The 23,771-nt window shown below is 32.1% G+C and overlaps 1 protein-coding gene across 3 annotated transcripts; it reads left to right on the top strand.

Annotated features, from left to right (window-relative positions):
- Positions 1–4,833: 4,833 nt before the first annotated feature.
- Positions 4,834–23,167, top strand: LOC114277422 (UBX domain-containing protein). 3 transcript variants are annotated; one of them, XM_028219317.2, is made up of 10 exons: positions 4,834–5,156; positions 11,228–11,355; positions 11,460–11,573; positions 15,178–15,370; positions 16,787–16,864; positions 16,955–17,023; positions 17,684–17,827; positions 17,989–18,091; positions 21,838–22,121; positions 22,745–23,167. In XM_028219317.2, exons 1-10 carry the CDS (start codon positions 5,052–5,054, stop codon positions 22,907–22,909), a joined length of 1,383 nt encoding a protein of 460 aa, XP_028075118.2. In that variant the 5' UTR covers positions 4,834–5,051; the 3' UTR covers positions 22,910–23,167. The 3 variants fall into 3 exon arrangements, 2 of the variants coding, with proteins under 2 accessions (XP_028075118.2, XP_028075119.2); XR_014343595.1 differs by having other exon boundaries at positions 4,839–5,156; positions 21,847–22,460; positions 22,558–23,167; XM_028219318.2 differs by having other exon boundaries at positions 4,839–5,156; positions 21,847–22,121.
- The last annotated feature ends 604 nt before the right edge of the window (positions 23,168–23,771 follow it).

Below are 23,771 nucleotides of genomic sequence, written 5' to 3'. Positions count from 1 at the left end.
TGAACAAGTGTTGTTATTAATAGTTTATGTATTTAAATTTTTTTGTATTTTTTATTTTTTTTAAACAGATCTGCTTTTTAGATAAAATTTGGCTCCATTTGGTAAGCAGTTGAAATTATAGTTCTACCCATTGATTTGAGTGTGTTGTTTGTTTTGAGCTTTCAAATCATAATTCTACAGTCACTTCTCAAAACTCAATTCAAAACATAATCATTACTTTTCAAAACTTATAACCAAACACATTATTCAAAACTTTTTTCAAAACTCAATTCAAATCAATATTTTAATTTTGTAAATATTTTAATATTTAAATATGTTACAATTTTTTAATCTTTTGAATATTTTTAAATATTTTAATTTCAAAATATTACGATTTTAATTTTTTAAATTTTAAAATATTTTATGAAAATAAATTCAAACTCTATTTTATAAAAATATTTTAAATATTTTAATTTTTTTGTTATGTATTTGGTTACGATTTGAGTGTAGAGTTGTGAAAGTAGTATGAAGTTTCGAGTTATGTGTTTGGTTATGAGTTTTAAAAATAATTTCTTAATTGAGTTTTGTATTATGTGTTTGGTTACGATTTGAGTGTAGAGTTGTTTTTAAATTTAAAATATTAACATTTTAAATTATTTTAATTTTTTGAATATTTAAATTATTTAAATTTTTACGATTTAAATTTTTTGAATATTTATTTTAATTTTTTACTTATTAAATTTTTTAGATTATTTAAATTATTTAAATATTTATGATTTAAATTTTTTGAATATTTATTTTGAAAAAAAATTATTTCCTCTGTAGTATTTTCAATTAAAAAATTGATTAATGTTATTTTATGTTAATAATAAATTTTTTTAATTGAATTTTAAAAGAGTTTGATTATGAGTGTTGATCAGAATTTTCAATAGTGTGAAAGTAGTGTGTTTTGTTTTGAGTTATAACAATTTGAATTAAGTTTTGAAAATTCTTTCGAAAACTCATAACCAAACAAATTTTCTTACTTCACATGTCAAATCAAACTTTTAAAACTCAATTCCACACTCAATTCAACACTCTATTCAAAAATCATAGCCAAACAAATTTTCTACATTCAAATCATAATTCTACAACTCACAAACTCAAAATACAACTCATACTCTCAAATCATATTTACAAAACTCTATCAAACGCAACCTTTGCATTTTTGTTTGGATATGTTTCTTAAAAAAACTATCCGATTTAAGGAAGTTAGAGCAACTCCAACCAGAATCTTTATTTTTCACTAGCTAAAGTACGAAATAAGTATGCTCTTTATTATACCTAATTAGTTTAGCTATTGTGTGTTTCAATCATACTCTTTATTTTAATTAGTCATTCAAACTAACTTAATCAATTTTTAAAACAAAAAAAGGCTATATATATTATTGTATTTTTCATAGAATGCCACATCCGCACCAAATGCTAATATGGTTGCCAATGTGACATTTGCGATAATATTTTTAAAAATAATATTTTTTAATATTAGTTTTAAAAATATTATAAAAAATAATTTTTAACTAATATTCAATTTTTTTATTTATAAAATGTATTATGTGAATATATACAACATATGAATTTTGTGGAACCATCTAGAAGGGGAAGGGAGGGGAAGAATAAAAGAAAACAATCAGGTACCCCACGATTGAGCAGGATTGCAACTTCAACTAAGGATAACAATTGTCTGACTACCTATTACACACTCCCTACCAAACTAAACATCATATATATTCAAGGAAATAGGGTAACACCACCTCAAAATTTCACAGAAATTTTACTCAAAACCCAATTAAAACACATAAACATAACCTACAAATCAAAGGACTAGATAAAAGGAAAACAAACCCAATTTGATATTTCCCAAGACCCATCAAATTGGCGTCTTAAGATAATTGAATTTAGAAAAAAAAAAGAGATTTAAACCAATTAAAACCAGCAATGTTTTCATATACATGAATCTAAACAACTGTAGTAGCAGCATACAAGACTACCAATCTCAGATACATACATGTGAAAAACATAGAAAAGAACATGTAGGAATAGACGAACAAGAATGGATGGGGGTTCGAAGATGGATTTGGGAAGGGGCTTTCGCAGAGATGGGTAAAAAAAAGGGGGTTCATAGAAGGGGAACTAAAAATCAAAAGGGAAAAAAAGGATTCACAGATAGGGGGTTTCAATTTTGGGTTTTGTAGATATGGGAGGGGAAGAGTTGAAAATAGAGAGAGAGAGAGAGAGAGAGAGAGAGAGAGAGAGAGAGAGAGAGGGTTTATGAGTTGCATAAAATGGGAAGACAAAGAGGCCTTTAATCACTTTCCAATTGTAGCAAGCGGAGAAGGCATGGGGAAAAATAGGAAGCCATTTAGCCAGTCCATTGGAGTCAAAATATTAGGGTAATATTAACTAAAATACCTAACAGGACCAATATGCCTATTCCCTTGGAGTTGCTCTTAGAGCTGCTTTTGTGTAAGTCTTGGCATGGTGCTGTAATTGCTGTACACATGCAACAATCAAATAACCCCACACAGTGGGTTACAAAGCAAGCCCCTAAGCCTCGTGATGTTTATTAGCCATTCTTTTCATATGGAAAGATGGATTTCTAAATTTGTGGTTATATTTGCATGCTTTGATTTTATAGTTTTACTTCTTATTCCTGTTGTATTCGTGCAAGGTCTTGCTAACCTGGCTCAGTTGGAAGTTTGGTTTTAGATCATAATTCAAAATTCAACAAATTTAAATGTTGTTGTGTGGAGAGAGAGAAAGAGAGAGAGAGAGAGAGAGAGTGAGAGAACTCAGATCTGCTTACTAAAATTTGACATATAAAATTTAAGGAAAAAAAATTGAAAAGATAATAAAATTTGGATAGATATTTGAATAGATAAGGGAAAAAAATTAAACAAATAAAATAGATTAAAAAAAATTTGAACAGATAGTTAAAAAATTTGAATAGATAGATATAAATTTGAATAGATAGAATTTTTTTTTGAACAGATAGTTAAAAAAGTCAACAGATAAATTAAGAGATAAAATTGATAAGAAAATATTTTGAAAAATCGACAAAAAGATTTCTTACCAAACTATTTCACAAAAGGTCGACCTCTCACCAATAAAAAAATATCCACTAGATCTAATGTATTATAGTCTCTTTAGCTTGGATTTTTCAACAAGTTTCTTAATTTTTTATTATGTAGAGTAAAATATTATTTTGTCATAAATTTATGAAATATTGATATATACATGACTCTTTATTATTGATTTTTTAATAAATTTCACTTAAATCATGGTTTTTAAGTACGCATCACACACATACACATCTATACTTACTATTATATAAAGCAAAATATTGTACAGTCATTAAGACTTATAATTTCAATGTAAATTTATCAAACTATTAAATTTATAAATTATAAAAATACAAGTATTGGTTTTGTTCAATATGGTAATATTTCTTGTACATTTAAGTTAAATCTAAGTTAAAAAAAAAATAATTTTGACAATAGCTTGAATATTGAGTACTGCAAAAATTTAATGTGAAATCTAAATAGTAATAATAAAAAATTTAATTATTGAAAATATAGAATTGAAATATCTATACCGTAACAATGAAATTTATAACTTTTACTCACCGATATGGCAAAGTTGGATATGTATTTCAAATAGCTTGGCCCTAAAGAAAAAATAAAAAATAAAAATTGAAAGCATCATGTTCATGATTCATTTAATCATCTACCGCATCAGCATCTAAAAACTAAAAAACAATTTCAATATAATTTTTACATTGACCTTTTAAGAGGTTATAAAATAGAGAATGAAGTCTAACTATCATTGTTTAAAAAAAAATAAATAAATTAAAACAAATATATTTTAAGCAATAAATTATGTTATTTATTTTTTCTCTAAAAAGAATTCTTGTGTGCATTGCTAGTAATTAAAAATTAAGATTTGATTTGTTATTAAGATCAAACTTTGAATTTTTTTTTCATAATTTTCTAAAAAATGAGGGATTTCACTAAGGGTTATTTATACCAAAACTCCCTAAATTAAATTATTGAGAAAGTGATAAAAATATATAAATAGACTTTAAATTATTGAAAAGTATCACTTTACCCATTAAAATATATAAAGGTACAAATGGATGCCCTAATTTTTTTTGGGTGTTACTTTAAAGCATTATGTTAGGCGTACACTTTTGCCTCCGTTGGGGAAGTGGGTTGGCTTTTTGGCTTTTTAGTTTTTTTGACTATATGAGCCTGGACTCAAAAGCTTAGTTTAGGAAGGACTTTTGGCTTTTTGGTTTTTTTGATTTTTTTGTGAGAGAAGAGTGTAATGATTATGGGGTTGGATGGGATGTTTTGTCTGTTGTGGCTCATGAGCCTATTCTGTCTTTTATGACTCATTGAGTCAAAAAAAGCCCAATGAACCCTTGCCAAACCAACCCATAATTTAGGAGTTTATTTGTATACTTTTATAGTTTAGCAATAAGGTGATACTTGTAATCGTTTAAAAATTCATTTATACGTTTTTGTAACTTAGGAGTCAAAGGCTCCGTTTGGCAAGTGGGGTTGGGAGTTTTTTTGGCTATTTTAGTCTTAAAAGACAAAATAAGCTATTTTAACCATAAAAAATAAAAAATCACACGCAACCTATAATCATTACACTCTTTTCTCACAAAAAAGTCAAAAAAATCCCTCCTAAACTAAGCTTTTAAACCCAACCTAAAATAATAAAAAAATCAAAAAGTCAAAAAATTAATCCATCCCAAAACCACGCCAAAATAATATTTTTTAATAATTTATGGTCTCCGTGTAAATAAATTTTTTGTTAAAAGCTGCAGTTTTATCGTTTTGTATTTGGGATAGGAATAGGAAGGGTTTTCACAATATGCATACGTCAGACAACTACGAATTCACAGAGCATTCTACACATAATCTCTCTGTTTTCTCTTCGAGCAAGCCACTTTCTCTTTAGGGTTTTCAATTTCAGCGTTCGATTCGTCTCTCTCTCTCTCTCGCAGATTGCTCTGAAAACCAAGAATGATGGAGGGAGTCCTCTCTCCTTCCGACAAGGAATCCATGGTTTCTTCCTTCCTCGAAATCGCCGTCGGTCAGACCGTCGATACTGCCACTCAGTTCTTACAGGTTTCTCTCTCTCTCTCTAGATGTTTTTGTGTCGAATCGTTGAATTGCTTACTGAGTGTGGTTGGTGTACTTGAAAGTATTCATTTTTACTGTTGATCTGTCTTGAATATGAGAATCTGCTGATGATAGCGCGATTTCATGACGAAACCTTGATATATGCGAGAAAGATTTTTTGATGCTATGTTTTGGTGAATGCATGTGAATTCTACATGCAGAATGTGGTTTGATTGAAGCTTATAGCTTTTTGTTTTTTTGGGTTAATAAACTGCATAAAGGAAATTGGGTATTAGTCCTCGTTTGGGAAGTAGATTGGGACTAATTTACCTCATAAAGGCTAAATAGACTAAAAGCCAATAAAACAAAATTTCACATCCAAATCATAATGATATTACTTTTTTCTCCCACAAAACTAAAAAAAAACAGAAGTTGTTCTCAAACAGATCTTTTTTAGTCCGGCTAAAATAGTCATAAAGTCAAGTTAAAAAAGTTATTTCCAAACAAAAGGCTTAGTAAATTTAAGTGAATCCGAAGGTAAAAGTATAATTTCCATGAACACTTAAATTTAGTGATAATGTCTGGAATTGGTCTGATTGCCCTGAGCTTCTTGATAGCCTGAAATGGGGAAAGAATGTTGAATCTTAGGTGGCACAGGAATGTAACCATGAGATTGTGGGATGACTTTGTTTACATTGGGATATATATATATATATATATATATATATATATGAATGTGCTCTTTGCTTGATACAAAAATTTGTATTAGTGAGGCTTCAAATCTATGAGAGTGAGCCCCGTTGATACACTGCAATGTTACGTGTAACAATTTCCTTGGTTTTTAGTGTTTGAATGTGGGTTTTGTTGACTTAAATCGACTCAAGATGTTCTTTGTCAAATTACTGCAGTTGGTATCCAAATCCTTCTTTTACTTGTGTTCTACCCCAAGCTATTGTGGAATCTTACATTAACTAAAATGCATAAAATATTGGTTAAGTCATGGAAGTTTTCTCATGAGCTGTTTGATTCTTGACACGTACATTGCAAAAGTGGTTGTTCCAACATGTCATAAAGTTGGATGATATATATTATTTTCATAGCCGTTGGAAGTAGAATATTTAGATCCTAATCTTTTGGCTTACTTGCCAAACATAATTATATCATGTCTTGTAGCCTTTTGTCTTGTTTATGTAACTTTTGAATTTTAGGTCAATATCTCACTGTCAGTTGGCTTTGAACTTGAGAATTAGCTGGTTGAACAGTTTAAGTTAATGAGTTGGCTTGGCATGTACACAAAATGACCTTGAATTGCTAGTAAAGTTGGAAATTAGCTGCCATGTGGAGCTTGAATAAAGGCTTAATGGGTTCTCACATGCTTGATCTAAGAATTCGTTTGAGCCATCTTCCCTACTTGCCAATTTCAAGGGAAAAAAAAAAGGGAAGAAAAGTTATTTGAGCCAAACTTGAGTAGCAAAATACTCGGCTTGGTTGTTTGCAACCCATAAATAAGAGAGGAAACAAGGGTGAAATTGTCATTTAAATCTTGGAAGAGTGGCGGCTAAGTTTTGGAACCAAACTTCTGAAAGAGTTACAATTTGCGTGATGCAACCTATTTCTGTTATCTTCTTCTTCTTCTTCTTCTTCTTCTTCTTCTTCTTTATAGCCAAATAGCCAAGTGAAATGTAGGTGGTGGAAAGAGAAGTTAATAAAAATGAGTATTTAGTCATGGGAATCTAATGTTGGATTACAACCAAACCAATTATTACTTTAGAAGGTAGTTTGACAATTCCACAAGTGATTTAAGTTGGAAACTTTTAATTGTATTTTCGATTAATTGCATTTAAAAATTCATAACAACTATGCTTGAAATTGGAAATATTGGTTTGAACTTTGACAAAGAGAGACTTGGCGTATCATTAAATGGTGAATACACTTTGTGGAAGGTGATTTTGAATATAAATCTTCAAAGACAAACATATGTTCAAAATTTAGATATTGAAATGAGTAGAAAAAATCTTTAATACTACTTATTAGCAACAAGATTTATACGTTTATTTTAAATTTTATTAATCAATAGTACCTTTACTTAGTATGTAAAACTAAAGTGACGAGGTAAAACTAAACACCTTTTGGATTAAAATTAAGGTTCTTTTCAACTGGACACCATTTTTTAAGTGCTAACTCATTATTTGTTATCAAGTATACTTAGTTTGTCTTTGTTTTAAAATTTGGTGGACAAAATAAATGCTAAGATTTTTGGATTCTTTCATCTCAAATTTGAAATTGATGGGGAAATGATTTGCAACGAGGTAAATATTGGAAAACATCTTATGATTTAGTTTGGAATTTGAATGTTGTTTCTTGCCTCCATGGAAATATAAGGATTTCATAGATGCTAATGCTTAAACTGGTAAGAGTATAAAGAGACATTGTAGTTCTTTTTTCTTTCTGGACTAAATCAATATAATATGGCTCTTATGTTTGACTAAACACAAAATTTAAATGAGAAGCAATATATCTTGTAAACAAATTTTGTAGTTGTTCCCAAACAACTATAAAATTATGGAAAACATTAATATTGCCTTGAAGCATTTGCCTAGGGAAAAATATTTTAGTTTATTTTTTATTTTTTATTATATATATATATATAAAGCAATAAAGTTTAAATGGAGAAACCACTAAAAGTTCTAAGTTTTGGGCACTTAGTATGGTATATCATACCTGTAAGACTTGGACCAGTTTAAACTTACTAAACCATTAAAATAAATCCATTCTGAAGATGAATGGCAAGCAAAAGCCAAAGAGCCCAGATTATAGGCCAAAATTAAACTTAATGAACACTTGTAATGTCAAAAAACTAAAAGAGATGACAATCCTGTGAATTTTTGTAAATACACTTTAAAGCCATATTAAAGACTTACCGATATATGAAGAAACTTACATATAACTATATAGGGTAAGCTTTTAAGTGTCTGCTGCTTTACTTATTTCCATGTTCCCTCTTCACTGGGAGTGTTTTTTTCTAGGACCTTTTGTCCACATGTTTGGTATTGAGAAGATCGACAACTATGGTTGGGCGAAAGCTTGTTGAGTTGAATAGAATGGGAATACACCTACTTATTTGGTAGGTCCTCCTGAAAGCTTGTTTTGGTGAACATTTGAGAAATGAGGAAAATAGGGTAATTTGTTGCGTCAACTACCAAGACCTTTCACATAGCATTAAGTTTCTAATTGGAATTTAAGAGATTTAGGTTTCTAATTGGAATTCAACTCCTAATTAATAGATATTGCATCATTGCATGTGTTTTGATGAAGCATGGGTATTCTAAAAATTATGTCATAAGAGCACGGTGTATGTATCCTGTACGGGTATGCATATCAATATGACTACATGATGGGTACAACATGAGTACATGTCGGGTACATCAGTGGGTATATTGAAGGCATAAATGCAATTTAAAAATAAAATTACAAATTTGCCGTGTCCATGCCCTCATTTTTTTTTGAAATTACAGTGCCCCGTGTCTGTGTCCGTGTCTGTGTACGTATCTATGTGCATGTCCATGTCCGTGCTTCATAGGGAATCAACCTCTTAACAAAGAGAGAGGGGAAGGCTTTCTACCTACTAAGCAGGAGCCTTGTGCATTGGGTACAACTTTTATTTTCTTATGTTCATTGACATGACTCGTTGCATATGCTTTCCCTTTAGTTAATCATAGAGGAAGCAGTTACAAGGTGACTTACCAAAACTGACAGAAGTAGCAGCTATGAGGAGATGTGATTGGTGCAAATCTTTCTGTGTCTACCCTTCTAAATGTGGGAAAATCTTTAAAGAATTTGTGTTGTCTGAAAAGGTTCTGCATGCTAGAGAGTTGGTTTAAGCCTTTCTTTCTAAATTTACAGTCTAAAGACTCTAAATACTTTCTTAGAAACAAAGGTGGGTCTCTTGATATATGCATGAAGGAGCTCTGAGTATCTGTTTTGAGTCTTTTTGCGTATTCTATATCTTTTGTTGTAGGTTGAACTCTATGTGTGGAACTTTCATGAGGTGCTGAATAGATACAAAGATAAAGGGATATGAAAATATTCTTGTTGAGATGCATTTTATATCTATATTTTAATTTTCAACCTTAGCTGAGCATCCAAATTTTTGTTGAAATTGATGACATAGGATTGTTGACATTTTTTTACTAGTCATTTTAGTTGGGATATGGATTTAGTGATCTAACTTTAGTAGTAGTAGTCATGATACACTCCACAAGATTTTATGAGTGGATAGCAAGCATTGGTGAATAATTTTGTAAAGTAAAGTAAAAATAAACTTTCTGTATCACATGCATGTGCTGCTGGTTAGTCTTGGCCACCTAGTGGAGTGGTCCACTCTTAAATCCGCCATACTAGCTCGCATCTACTAGACTTAAGCTTTAAATTTGAATTGTGCATAGCAAAAACAAGAATAAAAAGTTCTTGTGCATGTTGGAGTTAATATGAGTGTCTAAAATCAATTTATTGTCCTGATGTGTGTTCATAATACGCCATACATATTAGTTACATAGTTAATTTTTATTGTTGATTTAACCAACTGGGTCTAGCTGAGTTGGCCACCATGACTTTCCTAAGGGCTTAGTCCCAAGGGGGAGGTCATGGGTTCAACTCTTCCTAAGGGAGAGTTGAATTAGAAGGCAAACACTTAGGCTCCGTTTGGTAAGACTTTCTAATTATGATTTGAGAATATGAGTTGTATTTTGAGTTTATGTGTTTTGAAATTATGATTTGAGTGTAGAAAATTTGTTTGATTATGATTTTTGAATAGAGTGTTGAATTGAGTTTTGAATTGAGTGTGGAATTGAGTTTTGAAAGTTTGATTTGACATGTGAAGTAAGAAAATTTGTTTAGTTATGAGTTTTGAAAAGAGTTTTCAAAACTTAATTCAAATTGTTATAAGTCATAACAAAACACACTATTTTTACGCTATTGAAAATTATGATCAACACTCATAACCAATTTTTTTTTTTAAAATTCAATTAAAAAATTTATTATTAACAGAAAATAACATTAATCAATTTTTTAATTGAAAATATTACAAAGGAAATAATTTTTTTTTTCAAAATAAATATTTAAAAAATTTAAATCATAAATATTTAAATAATTTAAATAATCTAAAAAATTTAATAAGTAAAAAATTAAAATAAATATTCAAAAAATTTAAATCGTAAAAATTTAAATAATTTAAAATTTTAATATTTTAAATTTAAATCATAACCAAACATATAAACCAAAACTCAACTAAGAAATTATTTTTGAAACTCATAACCAAACACATAAATCGAAACTCCATACTATTTTCACAACTTTACACTCAAATTGTAACCAAATACACAACAAAAAAATTAAAATATTTAAAAATATTTTTATAAAATAGAGTTTGAATTTATTTTTATAAAATATTTTAAAATTTAAAAAATTTAAATCGTAATATTTAAAAATTAAAATATTTAAAAATATTCAAAAAATTAAAAATTTAAAAAAATCGTAACATATTTAAATATTTAAAATCTTAACAAAATTAAAATATTTTTAAAATATTTAAAATATTTAAAAAATCAAAATATTGATTTGAATTGAGTTTTGAAAAGAGTCTTGCATTATGTGTTTGGTTATGAGTTTTGAAAAATAATGATTATGTTTTGAATTGAGTTTTGAGAAATGGGTGTAAAATTATGATTTAAAAGTTCAAAACAAACACTACACTCAAATCAATGGATAAAACTATAATTTGAGAGGCTTACCAAACGGAGCCTTAGTGCTTTGCAAGGGTGAGAAGGCTAACTCCCATATACGCTAATCTAACAACTAACAATTGACTTTCGCTGATCAAAAATATTTTTTTTAATTTTTTATTGTTGATTTTGTAATTATTAAAGAGTTACATAGTTAATTTTTATTGTTGATTTGTAATTCTTTCTTTTAATATTTTTTTTTTCAGTATGTTATGGAAGTTTTGAAAGTGGTTTACTCCATTATTTGTAAAGCTTTCTTTTTATGGTAAACTTGATGGTGAGATCCTGTGGGTGCAGGCCACCAGTTGGAAGCTTGAGGAAGCTATTCAGCTGTTTTATATTGGAAATGAGGGTGGCACAGCGGCATCATCTATATACTCTCCACCATTAGAAAATGATAGACCTCTAGCTGATCAAAGTTCAAGGTATGTTGGACACGGGGAAGCATTTAATATCTGATATTTATCTTGCCGGCTGACGGTTTTATTTCCTTTTGTATTTTCAATATTGACTTTTATTATTGATTCAGTCAATTAAAAGAGGACATTAGTGATGAAAATGGGAGACAAGCTGACGGAAATGAAGTCCGTGCACCTATACCTGTGAGAAGGGAGGTTCTTTACGATAATGCAATCCCTTATGGGTATGAGTTTTTTCTTCTCTCTCTCGGTAGTCTGATATCTCAGGATACAGTTAACCGTTGTTTTTCTTTACCCCGCTTCTATGCAGTCAATATTTTTACCTGGTGTTGCCTGATAGTTTTATGCCTATCTTTCTTTCTTTTCCCTTTTTAGTTTGTCAGTTTGGTTGTTTAAGTGATACACCTAGAAAGAGTTGCTTCGAATACATTGTTTCCTGTTAGCCTCTAGAGATATTTGAAATTTGATTCAATATGGCATGAGGAGCATTAAGGCATTATATTTTGAAAGAACTGCTTATATTGAATCATTAATTTGCTTGATTATTTTTTGGTGTCCTGTGATTTGCATTTTTATTTTGAACAGAGTGTCCTGTGTTCTACATCCTGTTATTAAATTGTTTTCTTACCTGTTTATTATTATTATTTTTTAATTTCCTGTGATTTGCATGCTGTCAACTGGAAGGAATCTTTTATGTTTATATTTTTTAAAGCATATGTTTGATGTGTTTAGAGAAATGTAGGCATCTGTAAGTCTTTCACGTGCATGTTTGGCTTTCAGTTAAACATCTGAGTGGGTTACTGTGAAGCCCCTGAAAAATGTATTTTCCTTAAAAACCCTTACGTTTGAATTATTTCTTTAAAAGCCCCTCAGTTTCTTAAATTATTTCGAATCTTGTCGGTTAGCATTTTTTTAATTTTTATTGAAACAGGAATATCCTAGCCGAATTAGGTTCCTTAGTCTAATTTAATTTAATTCTACATAAATAAGGTTCCAATACATGAGTTTAATTCAAAACCCTCACTTCTTTTATTAATTTCAAGAATTGCCCCAAAACTAGTACATGTACTTTTTATATTACAAGTACCATCAAATCAATTTGAGATCTATATATATACATTGGGAATATGTCCATAGTACTCTTATATTGAATAAAATATTTCCCATTTCCCTTCCCATGGCCGGCCAACCTTGGAGAGTGTGAGGGACCAATTTTCAAGGCTTGTAATCATGGCATTCTAGAAGCAAAGTACCAAGTACGAGGGTTGTGTTTTCAACCTAGTTCCATGCCAACTAGAGGCTAACTAAATCTTGTCTAATCACATAATTAAGTCCCATAATCACTTACTATTCCATTAGACTCCAAGTAAATCCAAACTTTTCAATCCAATTCCAACTAGTGGGCCTTTATGTCTTTTCACACCAAATTTGCCTATATATACAACCACTCTCTTAGCATAGCATAGCATACACAAACAACACACACACACCTACATTCGGCCTAGAGGAGAGAAAGGAGAGCAAGAGAAAAGTCTTGAGAGGGAGAGGAAGGAAGAGGAGAACAATCTTGTTCAAGCCTAGCAAGTAAGCCACAACATAACTCTCTCTTTTATTTTCCTTTTTTAAATACATGTTCTTAAGGGTTCTACACATTGTTTTCAGATGTGTTTTAGTGATTTTCTTGTGTTAAAAATGATAAGAGTTGAGCCATGACTCTACTCTTCTTGTAGTTCCCCTTATTTCGGTACAAAACTATCTTTTTCATACCAATCTCTCAAACTTTCCAAAGGCACACCTGCAAGATAAATTTCTAAGTTTAATATATATTATTTAGCATGTTTTCCTCACAAAAGAAACGAAAAATTTCCCTTAGTGGATCTCTTTTCTCACAAATCTTCTTGTTTTGGGTATTGTGCCTTAAAAATTTGTTTTCACAGCCAGCTTTCAAAATTTCTAGAAAAATGTAGAAAATTATTCTGGGCCTCCATTTTATGTAAAAATCTTCCTTAGAAAGTTATCTTTCATCTAAAATTGGTTTCATTAAAAACGAGTGAATGATTTATGAGAAACTCCGATTTTCGTAACGGTTGACGAATCTGAACAGCGCTGGAGTGTTTCTTAAATAACTGAAAATCTAGAAAAGCTATCCCATTTCCGAAATTTGTTCTGGAAACTAGATTAAATTCTCTTCGAACCATAGGAAGGCCGAGTTCGGAAAAAATCTGAAACCACCCTTTTGATTTTAATCTTTAACGGGTACTAAATCTGAAATTTCTGTTTGACATTGGTATTTCATGCTATTGCGTTCATGAATATGCTTGTTAATATATATATGAATGTGTCCTAATATGATATTACACTTGCCATGGTTGTATATCTTATATTCTGGCCCTTTAATGATTCGAAACCCTTGAACGGAGCGGTTGTATTCGGACCCTAGATATTTGGTATGAGGAGGGATTTGGGCAAGGCCCATTATTACCGTTTCTTTTGAGGCCTTGCGGTTGGCGCTACGCGGTATATAACCGTTGGTAGGCATCCGAAATTAGTTCTGCAACAAAACAGCAAAAGAGGGGGCATATCGAATAATCTGCGTCCGATTCTTGTGGTTGGGAGGACGAAGTCTCTTTGGGGGATTTCTAGTTTACTAACATCTAACCTTGTAACCCTTTATTTGTTCAGTTGAATATCATGCTTTATTACTTGCTGTCATATTTGTGATTGTGTATTGGACTGGGAAAAAGGGACGGGGTGTGTGTGCGTTTACTGGGCATTCAAAGCTCACGGTGTATCATGCCAGGTGCTGAAGATGAGCTTATAGCCGGAGACGACGAGCCTGAAATCTTCGAAGACTTTTGGCTATTTTAGAAAAGTTAGAAATTTCCCTTTTGATATTTTGTAAGGCTCATATGAAGATTTAAATTTTCTTTTGAGATGTAATGTAATGGAACGAGCTTTTGTAATTACGGATATTCGTGGTTAGTATGTATTTATATTCTAACATCAATTTAAACCTTATCGTTGCTTATGAGAGCTTGTGTTAATACCTTTTAAGATCTGTCAAAAGGGTAGTGCGCTGCCTAAGAAAGTTAGACTTAGAAGAGAGGCTACTTTGACTCTTCTAGCGATCTGGGATCTTACTTGGTTATTGACCGTAGGACTCATTAGTGACTCTCCCTTGACTGCAACCAATAGTGTAGATTCGGGGCGTCACAGTTACTTTTATTTATTTCCACCCTTGATGTTTAAGCATTGTCTGATTATTTTAATCAACTCATTCTAGCTTCCTTGTCTTCCATGGCAATTCATGTTTGTGTGGCTATATAAAATAGTTCAGGAAGAAACAAATCTTACTGGAACTAACTTAGCTCCAATTATTTCTGCTCTGGTATTTCCTTAACCTTTGATGACATTTGAGTTATGTCCTCATTGCTTTTGTCAGTTTAGGTTAGGTTGTGCTCCATTTTTTTGGTCTTCGTCCCCACTTCCTATGTCAATCCAATTTATGTTTCTCTGCTTATATAAAATGGTATTGGTGGGGACAATATTATTCAACTAGGAGTTGATTTTTTGTTTGGTTGTTTGTTTGCTTTTTTTATTTTTTTTATTTTTTAATTTTTTTTTTTTTTTGTCTATCATATATCAATGTTTTTGCTACTCATCATCTAACTGTGCACTTTTGGTGTCTCTCTGCATGTGTATTATAACATGGGCTCGTTTTTCTTCTTCTTCTTGTTTTTGTTTGTTTGTTTGTTTGTGTGCGTATTAGATGTCTTTGTTCTTTTATATTGCTTATTAATTGAGTTTATCTTTTCTTTTTAACTTTAGATCTAGGGTGGGATATTCTTCACATGAAGCTCATTCAGTAGTTCCCTTTCGCAATTTTACCGAGGAAATGAAACGTCCTGGGATTTGGGAATCAGAACAAGGTGCCACATCTACTGCTGATAATGCTCCAGATAATCTTGCTACCTTGTATCGTCCTCCTTTCGCTCTAATGCACAATGGGACCTTCGAAGCGGTAATGAGTTTTGTCTTATTAGAAACTGCTTGCCTATTTTCTTGTCTGTAAAATGTACTATTTTCAATTAAATGGCCATGAGCAAATGAGTTGGTAATATTCTTGGTATTAGTAGTTACTTATCAAAAAGGAAAAATATGTATTGGCATTACTAGTTATCTATGAATTAGTGTAGGCTTTTGTTGTGATCTTGGCAAAGTAGGCTTCAGGATATGTGCCTTCAAACTTGTGTTAATTATTTTGAAGGTTATAACATGATTTGAGATATTGTGTACTTAGAAGGCATGAAATAAAATGTACCGTATCCTTTTTTGTTTTGGTACATAGAAATGGATCATATTCAATATTTACAATCTGTTTTCCTAGTTGGTCAGACAGGTTACCTTGGGCCTCCTATGATTTGGAAGTTGGTTTTGCAAGAAATGTGAATCAACAGTAGTTTGCTTTGATCCGTAGCATGATACTTGGTGAAAATATGGATGGATTAATTTGAGGGAGACTTAATATTGGCCATAAGAGGAAGGATACTGGAGGAATAAAGTACGTGGGGTTGTATGGAAGAAAAAGAAGAGTAATAGATAATGATTTGGAGAGAGGAAGATTGTTGGGATCCAATCTCAGTATTTGGGATGAGAGATAAAGAGAGGTGAAGAAGAAATAACTTTTGACCATTAGAGACAGAATGAAATAACAGTACAAAAAAGAGTTGAGAGCTGGTGGTGAAACTTGAATGCAGAGAAGCCATTATGATTTTAAATTAAAATGATAATAGAATGGAATTAGAACTCATATTGAGGATACATGTAATGGTCACTTTCACTAAAATACTAAATTAGGTTGGAGAATTAAAGCAGATGGAATTTGGTGGACCTAGTAGTGGAAAGAGGTTTAGGTTCAATTAATTCAAAATTGTGAACTCCAAACTTCAAAATATTAAACTGTGGTAATCACTTTAAAATCTATGAGACACTCTGAGAAATGCTTTTCTTGCTCTAATAAATCTAGTTCTTCATTTCATTGCACTCCACCAGATTTTTATATAAAATGTCTTGATCAACACCAATCCATTTAATTGGAGTGCTGAGGTGGTTGATTAAGCAAGATTTTTGAGCCTTTGTAGGATGCAAATTTGACTAGGGAAACTGGCTTGCTAGGTAAGCCAGTGAGGATGCCTGTATATTGGCTTTCTATGTTCTCTAATGGTTGTGTTTGGTTGTTGGTCATGGAGATGAATTTTATTTTTTTCCTTTCAGATTTCTTTTATCTTCAGTTTTTCTCGTTTGAAGTATGTTCATCCCTATCTCTATGTAGAATCCAGTTAACATTGAAGTGCTGGAACACTTATCATTCAATGTTAATCCATTTACCAATTTGGCTTTTATGCTTTCCTTTGTGGCTGATGTACCAAATTTGCAGGCAAAAGATGCTGCTAAAATCCAGGACAAATGGTTCCTTGTAAACGTGCAATCCAACAAGGAATTCAGCTCGCATATGGTATTGTCTAATTATTCTCTCTTTGAACCCATCTGCTCTTGCCTTTTCGGAGTTTCGACTCATTTTTGGTATTTTATGCTGCTTGTGAAGCTTAACCGTGACACCTGGGCAAATGAAGCTGTTTCTCAAACTGTCAGTAATAATTTCATCTTCTGGCAGGTTTGTATCATACTAGTACTAAAACTTAGTTTTTGTGTCAGTGGTTTTCTTTTTTACATCTAATCTTTGTGCTAGTAATAACAATTGGTTTTTATATCTGTGCTTATCTTTTTTTATGTTTGATATGGGCTTGTTCTGAGAGGGTTATTATTTCTTTTGCTGTTACTTTTCAGCATGGTCATAGTATTTTAACTACTGGTTAATATTGTCTTTGGTCATTCTATTTCCTGTCCTGAAAATGATTCTGTTCTAGTGATACAGATGATCACAAAATGAATTTAATGTCAAATTAATTTTTTCATAGATATTTTCTTAATGTTTTTTCTCAAGAATTTCTCACTTTCCTGAGAATTTTTGTAGAGGGAGATGCAGGCTTGGATGCATCTTTGTATGTCTAGTATAGCAACATTAAGGATCCCTTAATGCAACTAGCCTAATGCTACAGTGTTGGCTTGTAAACTGTGGATTTTGTCCTAACATATGAGTTGTACCCTGTTGACAACTTTCCTAATCATTTTTGCCGTTTCAGCATTTTGTGTTGTATTTTCAGTTCAAATACCAATTATGGTGTATCTTAAGTTAAAATTAGGTCTTGAGATTTAATGTTTTTATAATGGGAGCCTCACTGACATAAAATGGGGTTCCTGATCTAATTTATAGGTATATGATGACACAGAAGAGGGCAGGAAGGTCTGTACATATTACAAATTGGATTCTATTCCTGTAATTCTTGTCATTGACCCCATCACTGGGCAGAAAATGCGCTCATGGCGTGGAATGGTTCAACCAGAAAGTTTGCTGGAGGTACATGTCAGAAAAATCTATGCAGTCAGTAATTTGATAATATGTTAATTTGAGAGAATTGAGTAAATTTGAACTAAAAAATCGTAGTTTAGAAATTTGAACTAAAACAATCATCTTTAGCATACTGCATTCTGAATTTGGAAATCATCTTACTGCTGCAGGATTTATTACCATTCATGGATGGAAGCCCTAAAGATCATCATGTCAGTCTATCTCATAAACGTCCAAGAGAGAGTTCTCAGACTTCACCCCACAAAATACAAGGTATGTCCGACTTTGATGTTTGTGCTGTTGAACATCATAGTATTATCATGAATGAATCTATATAATGCACATTTATGTATTTTAATTGGATTATTATTTATCATGAAAACTAAATATCCATCAATGTTGATGTTCTTGATGGCATCTCTTATGTTCTTGCTCTTGTGGTAAAGTCATTGATATAGGACAAATGCACAGTAACACTGTCCTACAAGCTAAGATACCAAAACTGATGTTGGGCAGGGTTGATTTAGGCTGATTAAACTAAATTTGTTGTGCTGGGAGTCTAAAAAAGATGGAGCTCTTAGGGCATCTAAAGTTGTAAGTTAACAAAGGTTTTTCACGTGTTGGTTCGAGTCGGATTCAAAAGTTGTCACCGTACTAAAACGGATTTCAACAATTAAAAAGCCTGTACAATTGTGTGCAGTACTTTGCACATGTTACTTTAAGTGCAAATGGGAAAAACATTGGGGCAAGTTGTGAATTGTTCTATTATTTCAATCAGTGTTGCAGTGATTCTTCTGTTTCCCCACTGGACCTTTGTCCACTGGATATCGTATGGGTAAAGGTGTGGGATATGCTTCTGACTCCTGCACCCAATTTTGACACTTGAATCTTTTAACTTCATACGATGTTTGAACAAGAACAAACTTACATTTGCTAGTAAAGAAATATTTATTGCCTCTCACATGGATAGAAGGTAGAAATTTCATATTTTTCCTAAATCTTATTTAGGCCTCGTTTGGGAACAAGTTATTTTAGTAACTTTTGACTTTTTATGAAAAGATGTGTAGAAAAGTAGAGAGAGTGATAGGACAACTTATAGTGACTTTTTGGCCAAAATACTTAGTTTCCAAGCAAGGCCTTAATTTCAAGTACATTTCTAAATAATTTACATCTTTTCTAAGACTAATATAATATAATATATCATATATATGTGTTCAAGATATGCCCTGTACCTGTACCTGTTACGTACTTGTTCTCAATACCTAGCGTTCAAATACATATCTCAATATTTTGAGATTTTGGTTTAGGAAGGTTTGATGTTGCACCTGATACTTGTACCTGAGTCCATGTAGCATATATGTCTATGTAATCAGTTTAGACTTGAGATTGAAATGAATTTTTTATGGGACCTATTGAAAATTAAAAAGTAAACTGGCTAGTTGCTCTTAAACTAATACCTAATTCCTAAATGTTAGTATTAGAAAATTACTGTAATTTCGTACCACTTTGAGCTCATGTATATTACAATACTAACAATTATATAAATATATATATATATATATATATATATATATATATATATATATATATATATATATATATTTTAACAAATGTATCGTGGTTGTACTCGTATTTTATTCTTGAGGATTTTGTAGTATTGTTGTATTCATGTCATATCCGTATTTTTATCCGTTTTGTGCTATAACCTATGGTGCACGAACATGGACACGACATGCGGACATCCAAATTTTCAAAAAATAGGGGACACGACATGCTGGGGATATGTTTAATATATATAATTTTATTTATTTATTATGTCTAAAATAAAAAAAAAAAATCATTGGTTTCTATAAAAGTACAATAATAATAAAATTAATAAACACATTTCCTAAAAATTTTTTAATAAAAATTGATTTTTTTTAATAAAAAATGATATTTTTAAAATAAAAAAAAATTTATTCTATGAATTTGAGGTTTAACAAAAATAAGGATTAAAAAGAAAAAAGAAAAAAGAAGGGAGGGGAGAGATGAAATCAGGAAAAAAAAAAAAAAAGGAGGGGAGAGAGACAGGGTGAAATTAGAAAAGGGAAAACAGGAAAAAATAAAAAAGAGAAATGAACGAGGGGAGACAGAAACAAAATCAGAAGTGAGAGGAGAGAGGAACAAAATCAGAAGAGGGAGGGGGGAGAGACGAAACAAAAAAGGGAGGAGAAGAAAACAAAGAGAAGAAGAAGAACAAAGAAGACGAAGGACAGAGAAGACGAAGAAGAATACCTCCGATTGATCTCTTTTGAACAGGTTAGGGTTTCTTCCTTCAATCGATCTCTTTCTATCTTTCTCTCTCTCTCTCCTCTCCAACAAGGTTAGGGCTTCTTCGATCCACCTCGTGCGTGTCCGGAAAATGTCATCGCGTGTCCACCGCATGTCCGACTGGAAAAATTCAAAAAAAAAAAGAGAGGATACGTTAGAGAGAGTCGGACACATATCTATAGCGTATCTGAGACGTGTCACGACACTTGTATGTAGGCCTTGGGGACGTGGCGGTGCTTCATAGGCTATAACCAACAACCCCCATGAACACCTCTCACTACCTGAAAGTATAGACAAACAAAGCAATCAATAATCAACCACAAGGCCATTACCAAGTGTTCTTCACTTTACTTGGACAAAGCAAATGCCTACCCACAGCTGCTTCATTTCATGAATTAATCTTCTTTGGCTACTGCCAAATCATTGGCTAGAAACATGCTTTTGCCTTTGTTGCTTAAGTCGTCTCCAAATGCCAGTGCAATTTTACTTTTACGTTACTATCTTCCTTGTTTCTAATGCTAAAATTCTCTTCCTTTTTTACTCACTCTAAAATCTAGTGACGGCAGAAGTAATTTCTCGTTCTTCCTCTTATTCTGCATTACTCCACTAGATCTTTTCCATGGAAACTTGTCTTGCTCAAAGCCATGCCTTTCAAATTTGTCAGCTATGGTGGTCGAATAACAAAATCTTGTGCCTTGGCAGTAGGAAAATTTGATTAGAGAAATTGGCTTCCTATGTAGGCCATTGGGGAGGCCTGTGTGTATTGCCTGTCCTGTACTTCCGATTTAAGCAGGAGGTATGCAAATTCATCTTAGTGGAAACGGGGAGTAACATCTGGGGAATTATTTTTCCGAACATACTCAGAATACAATTTTTAATCCTCAAGTTCTCATCTCACAATGAAGGGTAATTCTATTTCCATCCCTCGGGGCACACACTTAATGAACACTTTCGCAGTGCACACATCAAAAAGAAAAATGTTCTCAGGACACATATCTTCAATCCGATAATGTCCTCATTTTCTATTTTTAAAATCCTAATTTATTTTTCATCCACCCACTCTTCCTCTGCCAGAAAAGTTGCCCATCACTGACACCATTATTGCCACTCTCAACTCTCTACAGCTTCCACCACACCCAGCCCATCTCTGCTCCAGCTTGGACTTCCATAAACTACTCTTGTTGTCTACCATTCCTTCAAAACCCTAACCTCTGCCACCCTCTCCACTGCGAGCGCGACTCATAGAAATCTTTCTATCGCTGTGAACCCCAACGTCTGCAAACCTTAGATCTGTTCGAAGGTTGATATCCGATCAAACCCTATATTTTATAGGATAAAAATGTGATTTTGAAAAAATTCATTAAATATGTGCCCTGAGGGGATTTGGTATATGAAAATAGAATTGTCTCACAATGTACGAATAATTTTTCTTTTTCCCCACGTATTCTTTTATATTATTTTCTGTTTATGTCCTTTGAGGATTGTGCTTCGTTTTGAGGCACTTCTGTTTGAATAGGAATCACAGCAACCATAGTCATGAAGTTAAACCTTGATATCCGGTACCATTTTTTATCGTGATATTTTATGCCGTGATACTTCTGAAATTAGGTTTTGCACATGTTTTTCCTGAATTGTATTTTCTCTATTTAGCGCGCTCTATATATCTTCTTCCAAAGTGGTATATAACGTGAAATTAAAACTGACTTCAGAGGCTCCAGTGGTTGCAGACGCAACTAAAGAAGAAGGTGAGGAACAGTTACAAGCATTGGCGGCTTCAACGGAAGGCATGAAAGATACTAGCGGAGTCGCCTCAAAAGACCAAGATATAACGAATACTGACAAGGAAGAACGGCCGTGCTCACCAAAGAAACCTACATATCCACCTCTTCCTGAAGAAGCCAAGGGTGATAGAAATCTACTTTGCAGGGTTGGTGTTCGTCTTCCTGATGGTCGCAGGCTTCAGAGGAACTTCTTCCGTACTGATCCTATTCAGGTAATTCCACTTCAAATAACCACTAGGAAAAAAAAAAAAAAAAGAACAGTCTATGGAGGTTGCTGTTATTTTTGCAAATCTTAGGTAATTCTAGAAAAGATTTCTTTGACCTATCTGCCTACTTTTCTTCACTTCGTTATCTATCTACTTTTGGCATGCAACCTGTGGTTTGGTTTATTGGCAATGAAGTTGAGACCCGTTTTCACTGGGGGTGATGCTTGTTATTGACTTCAAAAACAAACTGAAATGAGTGCCCCAAGTAACAATGTTTGATTGGTTGATTTCAGGATAATGTTTGATTTTTTGTATGAGGAATGGATTTGTGTTATTTTAGTTCAAGTAAGCTGGGTCAACTTCTCTATAACCATTAACCTTTTGATACAGCCGCAATTAGGAATTTTATTTTATTTTATTTTATTTTTTTTGTTCCATGCAGAATTGGGTCAATAAAACCAACCTAAATTGACAGTAGGCAACAGTTCAAAGGGTTGAATGAATGACTGAAGTTGCACACTACTTTTTCAATAAAAGTTTCTTTCTTTGTTTTGGTTTTTGTTTGTATAGCTATGTGATCTTATCATGATCCTCCAAGTTTGCTCATTATGCATTTTCTTGTTATCCAGTTGCTATGGTCATTCTGCTACGCTCAACTTCCAGAAGCCGAGACACGGCCATTTCGCTTGACACAGGCAATCCCGGGGGCTTCGAAGTTTCTGGACTATGATAGCAAATTAACATTTGCTGAGTCGGGACTTGCGAACTCAATGATTTCTGTTACATGGGAGTGAAGGTAATAATCACGAAGGATGGTGTTTCAAGAATGTCTTCCAGCTGTTAGAATCTTCGGTTGAAGAATTTTGGTTTCAAATGCTAGAGTCATATTTCCTTTATTTTGGTGGTTTTGAAAAATGGAATTTCTTGTTGCAGAAGGGTGTGGAGCGGACCGTATTTAATATTATGTATATATTGGAATCTTTAACTTAAATTTGTTGTGTTTTTATTTTGACAACAAAAAACATCTATATACCAATCTTTTGTTTTTTTAACTCTCATTTTGTTGTCTTAACCCTCTGGGTGGGTCTGCTCTGCTTCTCTTCTCATTGTTTTAAATTACAGTTCAAAAAGGAAATCCTCAGTTCTTGTTAATTAATGAATTTTTTTTCGTCATATTTTTACTCCAAAGATAATTTTTTTTTTTTTCAGCATTAAACAAAAAAACTGGCGTAATAATATTATTTTTGAAACTAATAAATGTCATTATTATGTTTTGTTGTGGTGGTTAGTTATGAATTTGGTGATAAAATTTGGTGGTCGTTGATTATGAACCAAAGTAGACTTGTGCTTTGTGGGTTTTGTTGTTTTTGTTATGAATAAAAAAAGTCTTGATTATGTGAAACCTTTTTTCCCAAAAGATTATGAGAGTTTCTGATGATTAATTGTGAGACTTTTTTTTGACAATCTTTTTATGTGAGCCATAGTTTTGTGACTTTGGTTCTGAGGATTTTGTGTTTTTATTATGAACTAATTTGATCTTCGTTACGATTCAAAAGTAGTAGAACCTATGAATCAGTATCACTAAAAATTTTAAGTACATGGTACCGTATATTCTTTCGAAGCTTGTCGAATTGAGTGTTACAATCTTATCTAAAA

Source organism: Camellia sinensis, chromosome 11 (assembly GCF_055761805.1).
Source record: "Camellia sinensis isolate YWXY chromosome 11, ASM5576180v1, whole genome shotgun sequence".
NCBI lineage: Eukaryota > Viridiplantae > Streptophyta > Magnoliopsida > Ericales > Theaceae > Camellia > Camellia sinensis.
Note: the sequence above shows the minus strand (reverse complement) of the source record. Positions and strands in the feature narration are given on the sequence as shown.